Below are 12,250 nucleotides of genomic sequence, written 5' to 3' on the forward strand. Positions count from 1 at the left end.
ATCAGCAGCTGGCTTACACCGCAAACATGTGTTACCAGGTGTCACCAACGGCACGAAAAGTATCTTATCGAACCGTTAACATTCATTTTCGTTTGCATGCGCGGGTAGTTTTTTTTTTTTTTTTTTTTTCATGATTAGAACTTTTAAAATGTACTGGACAAGTAAACATTTAAGTTCATCATATTAACCAAATATCATTAAATAAAAAAACATATTGAAAATTGATAATAAACAAACATATATATATTTTTTTATCCCGCAATTATTAGATCAGCAAAAGGTAAGGAAAGCAGACCATCACAATGATGGTTAATGGTTTCTTTGCAGTGTGTTCCAAATTTTCTCATTCTGAAAAGTTTCCCTTTCTTCCTTTATTCTCCAAATAAAGGAAATTAATTTTATCGCCCCGTTACAAACTAAATGTCAGTATCTTTCAATCCCCCCCACCCCGAAAGAATCTCTCTCTCTCTCTCTCTCGTGAGGCAAAATGTGCTGTTATTTTTTCTATACAATTCGAAAATAATTCCGTAGCAATAGTATCTCGTTGTAAATTGGCTAAGGCCTCACCTTAAAAAATTATCGTGAAATGTGTAAGATTGTCTCATGATCAACTGGAAAGTTAGTACAATATTAAAGAAACCCGTTATTGTTAAGCGCAGACCACCTTAAAAGACACCATATCAGTAATAGATAATAACGGAGTTGATATATTAGTATAATGGAAGCACGGGCACTAACTACATGGTGAAACAAATGCTGTTTATTATGAGGATTTTGGCGTGAGCGGCAATACAACGAATTGCACTATTGCGAATTTCTTCTATATTATTCCTCAATATAATTTACTAATCATTTAAGGAAATTAACTTAGAAATCATGAAAATCATATATAACCAGCGATATGAAACCATCACTAAACTCACACCCTGTTATTCCGCAAGGCTACATATACAATTGCTCATCGGGAAGAAGTTTAATTCCCAATTTTAAAGCAATGTATAACAAAGCGTGAATGCTAAATATAGTAGCGGTTAAACAGCCGTGAGTGATGAGTCCTTATCGTATTTTATGATACAGAGATGCTCCTGTTAAAAGCGTTCACAGTCGAACCTTTCCGGCCGGTCACCTTCCCACGCCCTTCTGGTTTCTCCCTCCCCTCCCTACCATATGTTTCTACGACACAGCTACGGAGCGGAGGGATAAGAACCTTCACTGACCGCTTTAGATATCGAACGAACGGCAACTGACCTCCTGGAAGTATTAGACAAGAAATCAATCTCTACACCACGAGTGGAATTTTTAATCGAAATTGCTTGCAGTCATCCGCTGCCAATTGAGAAATCACAGCTTCGCGTTGGTGATCTGATATTGTAACATTAATAAAGCGTCGTTAAAGCCACATAGCATTCATCACAGCAGCTACATGACTAATAATAAAATATCCTGCTCATCCCATGAGGCCCAATTCTTAGTTAGTCGGGAAAAGAACTAGACCAATATTTACAACTTTTTGTAAAAGACTACTCCTTTTAATTGGATACTGTAACATTATTGTTTCATGGACTGGCAATACTACATATACATGCAGGGGTAAACTCTTAAAGATAAATATACAAATCGTCAAAACAAACAAATATTGTTTACCTGGTACGCACGAACACTGATAATTGAAAGAGTCAATGGGTCGACAAGTTCCACCATTATCACAAGGACTAGGATCACAAGGGATATACTGAGATTCACAATTTTGACCCGTATAGCCATTCTCACAGATACACCTAATAAAAATAATAATAATAAATTTCAAGGTAAGTGTGGTAAAACTTCACTAAAAGAATGTTTCATAAAATCAAATCAATATCATCTCCTTTATAAATCTCTATACCAAGTGTTCGAATAATCTGGATTCCAATATTAATATTCGGATCCAGATTATAAGGGATATAATATTAATTATCGAATAGTCAGAATATTCGATAATTAATATTATCTCCCTTATAAATCTCTATACAAAGTGTTCCAATCATCTGGATCCGAAGAAAACGGATATTTTATGTTGTTTTTAAAATTAGACATAAGGAATACATAATCAGGTGGTCAGGGTTCAGTATTTGTTTAAAGGTGATACTTATGCATGTCCGCTCTGATATTCCTTGTCATACTTCCTAATCTGACTTGAATCTTCTCTGATTAATCCCACCTGGCTTAAAATCAATCTCATTCTGTTAAATTCATCTGTTGCCTCTAATCGTAATCCCAACTCTACAAATCACACAAAACTTTCTGAATTTCTTTCTGTGAAACTCAACTTTCTCCAAAGCAACTTTCCTAACAGTAAAGTAATTTTCCTTTGTGATTTTAATATTATATTTGTAACTCCATATGAGTAACACTCGTAATATTTTCCTTACAAAAACCCTTCAAAGAATATCCAAACTTGATTTTGAAAAGCTAAGGATAGGAAACTTGACCCCAGACCAACTGGTAATCACCGGGTTATTCTTCGATTGGGTGAAGAAGGCTTTATTAATATCAGTGCTCAATCCTATTCTTATTTCTCACAAAAATGCCTGCGGATCCCATGCTCATCTTCAGTAACACTCAGACTTCTATACAGGATCACATTATCTCTATTGGGATAATTCTGACTTCTAAACTTTCTGAGCAATCACAAATATTATTTCTGCATCAAAAAAAAATCTTGGTTTTCTTTTTGCTTTACTTTTTTTTTTAAACAGTTATAGACTATGCAAATCTTAAAATCTCCCTACTTATAGTAGGGAGATTTTAAGATTTGCTTTGCTTGATGATTAAGATTTGCCACAGATGTAGAAATGATTCTTTATAAGAATCATTTCTACATCTGTGGTGGTACCCCAAAACCTCTCTTTAAGTTCCTAGACTGTATCCAAAAGAGGCAATCTGGTTAATCCATGACCCTTCCCTTACAAACTCTCTCCACTCTATCGCAGAGACATTCAATTTCTGCTGCATGCCTTTTCTATAAATATTTCCATAAGCACTGTTCTTTTGAATTGGAAACTGTAATTCCCCCTCTCTCTTTTCTAAACCAAACTTATCACATGCCTCAACCATCCATTCACTGTTCATTTCCAAACTCACAGGACCAACTTTTTCCTCTTCTTCATTATCCTTTCTAATTTGATTATTTGGAAAAATCTCCTTCACAATACATTTCCTGAAATTTATCTGACAGAAATTCAAATCTACTGTCAACAGTATCTTCTGTCTTCTCAACCTTCAAACCTTTCACGGTACTAAAGTATTAGTAGTGATAAATGATGCAAGAAAGCAAGCTTATACAGCAATAGCAAAAAAAAATCCCACATCACCTGTCCGACCACTCTAATAATTTTTCTAGTTCTTCCTTAAATTTTTATTCAAATTATCCACCTCCACAACACCAGATTTATGTTTCTTCCAACAATGAACTGCCCACTGACTGAAAGCAAATTTCCACACATCACTCCTATAGCCATCCTCCCTCAATTAAACTTATTCTCCCTCATATGTGTTGTCTAAGCAAGAGGAAAGATGCCATCAGCATTTAGCTTATTTAATCCATCCAAAGCCTTAAACACCTCAATCAGATCTCTATGCAGGTGCTAGTTTCCAGAGGCCACAATTTACAGAACCCCAATCTTTTTTGATAACAATATCCTTTTTGTGCCCACAACTAATATTGTGGCTCTTCTCTGCATTCTTTCAAACTGATATGTATCCTTCACAAAAGAGGTTTCCAAGCTTGTAAGAAGTATTCAAGATGTGGCCTAACCATTACCTTAATTGCCTTATACAACAGTATAATTACCTCCTTATCCCTGGTGGCAAAATTCTTTTTCATTGATAAAATCCCATAAGCTGTCTTCATGGGGTTTTATCAAGGATATATATGAATTTCATTACAGAGACCTTCATGTCTGAAACACTATAGCAATGGTTCTCAACCTTTTTTGCCCCATGCACCCTTTTCACCATATGTCAGAATGTCATCCCCCTTTCCAAGATTGACTCAAAATGCTCCAAAATCTGTGCATAAAAAAAATAAGAAAAAGTCAAATATAACTATAAAAGGAATATTATATTTCCATAAATAAAAAAGTGAAATATTTATCTTTATTTTTAATTTAATATGTGACATCCAATAAAGTGTGATGTCTGTAGATTACGTACAATCTGTAGAATTGTGGTTTGTAGAAAGATTAATATTCTAACAGTTCGAGTCTGTCAATCTGTGGTCTCAATTCTCCTCTGAAACCCCCCTGGTTGAGAACCCCTGCACTATCTGGGGGTCACTAGAAAGGGGGGGAAAAGAAAAGAAACAAGAAACGTAAATAAACAATTAAAGTATCTTGAATTCATAGGATACCGAAGCCCAAAATTAGTATTGTGTGAGCACACCCACGTTATCAATAAGGCTGCTAAATGCAGAAAATTTACCAAAAACAAAATAATTCAGCAAGCTGCACAGACAATATTCTTCTTTATCCTCTATACTAGATATGGAAGCACACACACATTTTGTTTATAAATAAAAATCGCTACAAATCCTCTGATAGTATTTATTTAAAAAACAGAAACCCAGGTGAAAGATCCAAAATATTAGAGAAATATCAACACACACACTTACCTATATGATCCAACGGTATTGACACACTTTCCACGTACACATGGATCGTTGCGACATTCATCTATGTCATTAGTACAAGTGGGTCCTGTAAAACCTTTTGCACAAGTACAGCGATAATTATCTTCTTTTGACTGACAAGTTGCTCCATTGCGACAAGGATGAGATGCACAGTGGTCAACTAGCTCACAGTGATGTCCTAAAAATATGGGAAAAAATATTCAACATGAAGGTTTTTTTTTTAACATAGTCTATTTTAATATAGACATACCTAGTAATTAAAACTGTTTAGCATCATTTTTAAAAAAAAGTTATAAACATTACAGTCGTTCTGAAGAAACAGCAATAACAGTGGTGAAGGTGGTGGCACTGCATTACCAGCATAAAATAATTGCCAAGTATAACCACTATGAGTGAAATAGTAGTAGTGACAAATGATGCACAGCAAGCTTATGTAGCATCTCTCTCTCTCTCTCTCTCTCTCTCTCTCTCTCTCTCTCTCTCTCTCTCTCTCTCTCTCTCTCTCTCTCTCTCTCTCTCACTCACACACACACACACCAAGAATTTGTCTAGTTCTTTCTTTGAATTTATTTAAACCATCCACTTCCACAACAACAGATAGAAGCCTTAAACAGGTCAATCAGATAACCCCACAGGTGCCTAGTGTCCAGACGCTGCAATTTGCAAAAATGAAGCCTTTCTAAGTAAGAGCACCCTTTTGTTCCCTTCACCAATCTGGCTGATCTTCTGTGCACCCATTCATATTACCCCCTGATCTTTTCATTTTCCACTACTCTGAGTGTAGTACCACACAGCTGATAAGTCACTTTGGGATTACTACCCATATGCAGTGCAGTACCTTGCATTTGTCAATGTTAAACTTTAACTGCCATGTCTCAGCTCATCAACCCAATTTTCTTAGATGTTGCAGTAGCTCGCCCTGCTTACTGAAGTTAACCACCCTGCAAACCTTTGTATCATCTGCAAACTTAGACATTAAGCGAAGTTCAGCATTGAACCCTGCGAGACTCCACTAATAACATTAGTTCATGAAGAGAAGTGCCCATTGATAACCACACTCTGTCTCCTTCCACTTAACCATCCCTTTATCCATAGAAGTAACCTGCCCTCAATGCCACATTTCTCCAGTTTATGCAGCAGTCCTTTATTTGCAACAGTATCAAAAGCCTTCCTGAAATCCAAGTTTATGATGTCAAATTTATTTTTTACGTCCAGTTTCTTGGTCACTGCATCACAGTAAGCTATCGGATTGGTTAGACAAGACTGCCCCTTAACAAATCCATGCTGTGAATGCAGATTAACTGCATTCCTATCCAGATGGTCCTGCATTACTTCTTTAACCAGTAACTCCATTATTTTCCCTGAAACAGATGTTTAAGCTAACAGGTCTGTAATTACTCATGTCACCTTTTGATCCCTCTTTATAAATTGGGGATACATTCGCACATCCAGTCCATAGGGACATTCCCTAAATCCAAGGATGCTCGCATAATTATGGCTAAGGGTGAGCTTACCTCCTTTGCTGTCTCCCTTAATACGATTGGATAGATTTCATCCACCCCAGATGACTTTTTTTTTTTCTTTTTTTTTTAACGTTCAGCTTCAACAATTTCTCTTCCACTTTTCTTTTCAGTCATTTAGCTTCCCATTACAGTTTGATAAATTTGTGGTATGCCATATTCAAAAGTTCATTATGTCATATTTATCCCTCCCCAACTTTTACTTTACTACTGAATACATCATGAATAATTAAACAGAACAAATTTATCCGCAAAAAAAGATCGAAACAGCCCTAATGCTTCCTCATTCATTTCACAAATATATCGGTCTCAATCTCAATACTGTCCATTTCCATTTACAGTCTGCCAAGTCCCACTTACTTTTTCTGACAGAATCCCAATTATCAATTGTTTCAACCACTGCTCATCTCAGTTGCCCTAATTATTTTCTATACAATTCCTTTCACTTCAGAGGATGTACTTGTGCATACATTCACTCTGATATTCCCTGCTAGAGAGTTGGTAAATTAGAATCAACCCTTTGCAACTTTCTCTGATGAAAAATCTCTCTCTAACCCACTGTGTCAAATTCATCTGTTGCCTCTATTGTTGTTCTTATTTGGGTTTTTTTTTTTTTTTTTAGAAACATTAGCAACTAAGGCCATATTGCTCCGGGGATATGAGGTGGTCATTCCCTGACCTTTCCGCATCCTCCGTATTTGGTGGTCACAGGCTCGAACCCCGATCTAATCAAGAAGCATGTACTATGCACTGCTGCTCCTGACCACCTGGCTACGGAGGCACCTTGCCTCTACTGAGCTCCCAATTCCACTAATCACTTGGAAGTCTCTGACTTTCTCCAGTCCAAATTTCTTAACAATGAAGTAATTTTCCTTGGCAATTTTAATGTTCTCAACTCCAGCTGGCTTCAGTTTCATATTCACACAAACCTAGCTTGTCGAGATACTGAGGCTTTTGAAATTACTATGTTCTCACACAGACCGTTCATTTACCTACAAGAATACCACACAATCCTAAACACACAGCCAACATTCTTGATCTTTTTTTCTCACGAACAACCCTTCCAAGTACATGGTTGAGGTGAATGGTCTTCTAGGTACCTCAGATCACAACATGGTGATGGGCTCTTCTCCAATAGTGCCTTTATCTAAGTCTCATTTGGTTGGCATTATAATTATGCAAAATGGGATGATCTGTAAGATTCCTATTCTTTTACTTGGTTGGATTACCATTTTAAATCTTCTTATGACAACTTTTTCTCAGATTATGGTAGCGAAGTCATTTTGTAGGGATTAAATCCTTTGCTCCATGCTCCATCTTAAAATCTTTTACTTAATCTAAACTTTGGTTTTTCAATAAATGTGCTAAGGCTGTTCAAGATAACGTGGCATATTGCAAATGACTTGCATCTAGACTACAGGTTCAAGCCTACACTAAAGCTTGCAACAATTGTAAGGCAGTTATTAATCAGTCCAAACTAGGTCTTGAACAGGCTAAGAGTAGAAAACTTGCTTCTAATCAAAATAGTAGTTGAGTATTCTGGTCCCTTGCAAAGCTATTGGCTGCAACTTGTACTCCCACTGCCAATCTGTACTCCCACCTCTGTTAAAACCTGATGGTGCCATTGCCCCTCAAACTAAAGATAAAGCCAACTTACTAGCATCCTGCTTTTTTTTCTAAAGTTTGTATTGACAATCCTGTTAATCCACCTCCTATCATTTCTGGTACACTCCACTCAATAACCCCTGTGGTCTTTGTCAAAAGAATGTCAGAAAAATTTTGAAGAATACTGATGACAAGAAACCTCCAGGTCCTGATGGTATTAATAACTGCCTTTTCAAATCTGTGCTCCTGAATTTACTCCTGTTTTGTGTCACTTTTTAGACTTTCTTATTCCACTGGTATTTTTCTTTCAGCTTGTAAATTTGCTCATATCTAGAAGTTAATAATATAGTAAATAATATAATAATGGGTAACAAATCCCTCCCATCTAATGGGAGGGATTTGTTACCCTTTATTATATTATTTACTATATTATTGTCCCACTCCACTTATATCTAGTCTTTAATTTCCAACTCGTAAACTATCTGGAAACCTTCCATCTGATCAATGATCACCAAAATGGATTCTGTCAGGTCAATCCACTGGAGATATATTGACTTACGTTACCCATCTGTGGACATATTGAATGGAAAAGTTTGGTGAAACAAGCCATTCCTCTGATTTCAAAGGGGGATAGCTTTATTCAAAGGGGGATAGCTTTATATATTAATGACCTTCTTCTATTGACTGGAAATTCTATCCACAGCTTGCTGATGAGTGGACCTACTCTTTGGGACTTACAAAAATGAAAAGGGGGGGAAGAGTTGATCAGTCACTTATAACTAATCCACTTATTTCTAGCGCAGTGCATGATTGAACATGCAGTGGATAACACTCTGTATTTGTACAAAGGTTGCAGGTTCTTTTGAAGCAGTTGCAACCTTCTACTTGCATAAAGCTATCTTTATTGACTCAGCCATGAAGAGCAATAGGATACCTTTTCAGAGACGTTTAACTTACGTGGACAAGGTTTCTTTAAAAATAAAGTCAATAAAATGCATCTCAAAAAATCCTGTCTATGTCGGTTCAGTAAAAATCGCTATATACAAAAGGAAATGGAAACTCTCAAATTACTGAAATTTTGCACATATCATAAAAAATAATTCCAACTTACCTCTATAGCCTGCTGCACAGGTGCAGGTATAATTGTCAAGAGTTATCAGAGTACAGGTACCTCCGTTCTGACATGGATCACTATCACAACTATTGGGAACAGCTATTTCACAGAGAGAAGCCGAGTATCCTACAGGACAAGAGCAAGAAAAAGTTGGTCCACTGGTAACACTCATTTCCACATTGCAAGTACCCCCATTTTGACAACGAGGACCCGGCCCAGTATGGCATGGATTAAGATGTTGGCAATATTCTCCAACGTGCATTGGCGGACAGCTAAAGATAACAAATAACAAAAAAGGAATTTTATTTTTCTAAAAGTGTCAATTAGTGTTGAAAGGTCATAATCAAAATAATCAGTTGTGATCAATAATAAAAATAATTGATTATGGTATTTGCATAATCGATTATGAATTTTTGGTAATCAAACAGAGAGATAATCAGAAATGTGACTAATGTAACACACACACATCGAGAGAGAGAGAGAGAGCGAGAGCGTCAGTTCGTTTCTGTTCACTGGCACTTCAACTATTTTTTTTTATTTTTTATATAATCGATTATGGAAATCATTCGATTGTGCACATTGCCTAATTTTTCCTAACGTTAAAGTCTATTCTGATAAAAGATCATTTAATATATAATAAGGATTCCATGGTCCAATTTATTTAATATCAGCGGATAAAAAGATATAACATAGATTCTTAAATTATAATTTGATGCCTCAATTAGTTCTTCTTACCTTTAAATTTATTCCAATTATCAACAAATAAGTTAATAATTTGTAAGAGAAAAAAGATATTTTATTTATGGACTAAATATTCTATGAGTTGTATCATCACCATTTAGAATTAGTTTTAGAATATCTGAAATTAAATCATTAATTAGTTCTAGAAGCATAATTTAAAACTTGATCTACAAATGTAAAATAAAGTATTTTTAATGGATAGACAACTTTAATTTGTATGATAAATCAGGTACATGTTAAACATTGCTTATTTTTGAAATTAGTTCATTCTCAGGTCAGAGAACAGTCAAATTCACAGCTAATCGATTTTCAAATTATCTTTTGAGGGAGAGGAAAAATACTGATTACAACAAGTTTACAGATGACTTAAGGGGGCAGGGGATACATTTTTGCATATCAAAAAAATAAAATAATAATAAGTTGCTTATATCCATATAAATGAGATTTACTTATTATTTTAAATAATACATATTTGTAAAATTAAATTGCATGTAATAATTTCTTTGCCCAGTGAAAATGCATGCTATTCGGTGAAGCATATTAGCGTTCTTGCAGAAGCAATTCCCATAAAATGATTGCTGTGTACGAACGTCTAATGATGAGGGAAGTAATGTGCGTGAAAATTAATATCCGTGAATCAATGCAATAAACAGGGGGGGGGGAAGGTGGCAAGTAACCAGGTTGTGCTGTATACGAGTTCAGTAATCTCTTAACAACATACAAAATATGTGTTACCATACCTGATCAGAATTTTTTGGTCACTGCAAGAGAAAGCTTCAAAGCTAAACTCAGAAGACGAAGCCTGCCTATAATTTTCACTTTATAAGCTGACCACAGAATATTTATTTTCTTGCCCCAGGAAACAAATTTCTGTGTCATCATCCTCATTAAAACTACCATACTTTCCAGCTGAAAAATGTTTTTTTTTTTTTTTTTTGTTTGTTTGTTTTTTCTACTCCTGGCCATGCCGCCGTGTTGAGTATTATTGTTTCTAGTACTCGTACCGTACTTGGCAACAATAAAGAAGTTATTTTTTTTTTTTATTTATCGGTATTTGTTTATGCCCCCTCCCCAACTGGTAGCGATTTAATGAACTTCATGCACAGCTCATGAAGACATCTGCGGCACACAAACGTTTTTGTTTTAATTTTTAAAGTTTAGACAATGGTAAATTCTACGGTATTCAAATCCACTTCTTGCACAGATGGTGCAATCACTGTCTAGATCTACCCCAACTATTCCAAGGCGTGGGATTAAAAATAAAAGTACCATTCCTTACAGTTTAACTTCTCGGCAGTAACTCGACACTATTCATAGTATGAACAATACTGAAAAGGGCAGATGGATACCATAAAAAGCAAGTTCCGCGAGAAACATTAAAATGAGCGAGCATCTATTCACAAATACACACAACTTAACTTGGGGTGGGAAAATTCGAAGCTGTACGCGAAGGAACAACGGTTCGGTCCCGAGAGAGAGTGCGTAAGGTGTGCTGCTTGGCACGTGGCTCACGCAGGAACAATGCTCTGTTTTTGGCAACCTGTTCCAAACATTAGTCAAAATGAGCAACGGACTCGACTCCAGATTTTAACAATGTAGTTCACGCTCACTTGGTCACCCCACAACGTGTGTCGGTGGGCTTTTCACCCTTCTATGGGGTTCCACACCTAGAATAGGCACCCATGTCTGATCAGCAGGGGGATTCAGCTTTTTGATTCTACTTAACCTTTGAGCCTATAACCTACCATCTGGCCTTTCCCATATGAGATCCATGTTGCAGTGTACTAAAATAACAATGCTAGCTCATCAACTACTCGTTTTGGTCTTCAGAACTATACAAAGACTACGAAGTCAGACTATCTAGAAGGGGAGCGGGAACGGGATTCAGTCAACAATAACGCAACAAACTATGAAGCCTATATTAAAATAAATTTTCTGTTTATACTCCGGGACGACCGAACAGTCAGAGGAGTTTACAAGATACACAGAATACAAGAAACAGCACCGTATTCAGTAGTCACGGGCTTGAACCCCGGTCACTCAAGGCACGTGTACTTATGCACCCGCGCGGCTGACCACTAGGCTACGGCGGCCTTCTTTACATACATATGTATCTAAAAGTTCACCAACAAAATTAAAATTTACCTAATAGCCAATAATTTTATGAGCTAAATAAATAAACCGCGTAATACAGGTAGAGAAATAACAAGATAATGTACGCAATGCATAACTTTGCTACTTCTATTTTTATTTCCAGAATTAATCTAATTTTTTTTTTCTGTGAATAGAAGTGAAAAGCAAATAACTGATTACCAATTACTAATAAATTACCAAAAAAAAAAAAAAAAAAAAGGTAATCGTTTTTACTTCACTGCACATACCTCGTAATATTCGCTCAGCTTTTTATAATACTTTACTTAAGTAAAGTAAACAAATAGCAACACGTATCTCAGATCGTAATATGCAGTCCACACTGTTGTAATATTTGTACTTTACTTATTTCTTCCATCATTTTGAAATTGCACGAAGCATATGTAGGACCATAACAAAACCAACTCCAAGAACTGCTGTTAAAGGAAGACCTGCAACTAGGCACGGAGC

General features: G+C 36.1%; 1 protein-coding gene across 1 annotated transcript in view; it reads right to left on the minus strand.

Annotated features, from left to right (window-relative positions):
• Positions 1-12,250, minus strand: part of LOC150087161 (uncharacterized) — a 249,257-nt gene that overhangs the window by 143,671 nt on the left and 93,336 nt on the right. The window contains exons 3-5 of the mRNA XM_090372995.1: positions 8,906-9,180; positions 4,652-4,847; positions 1,645-1,778 (exon numbers count right to left, since the gene is read on the minus strand). Of these exons, the coding sequence (XP_090229121.1) occupies positions 1,645-1,778; positions 4,652-4,847; positions 8,906-9,180 (605 nt within the window). The remainder of the gene's footprint in view (positions 1-1,644; positions 1,779-4,651; positions 4,848-8,905; positions 9,181-12,250) is intronic.

This window comes from Mastigoproctus giganteus, chromosome 4 (assembly GCF_048544385.1).
Source record: "Mastigoproctus giganteus isolate SK-2022 chromosome 4, ASM4854438v1, whole genome shotgun sequence".
Classification (NCBI taxonomy): Eukaryota; Metazoa; Arthropoda; class Arachnida; order Uropygi; family Thelyphonidae; genus Mastigoproctus; species Mastigoproctus giganteus.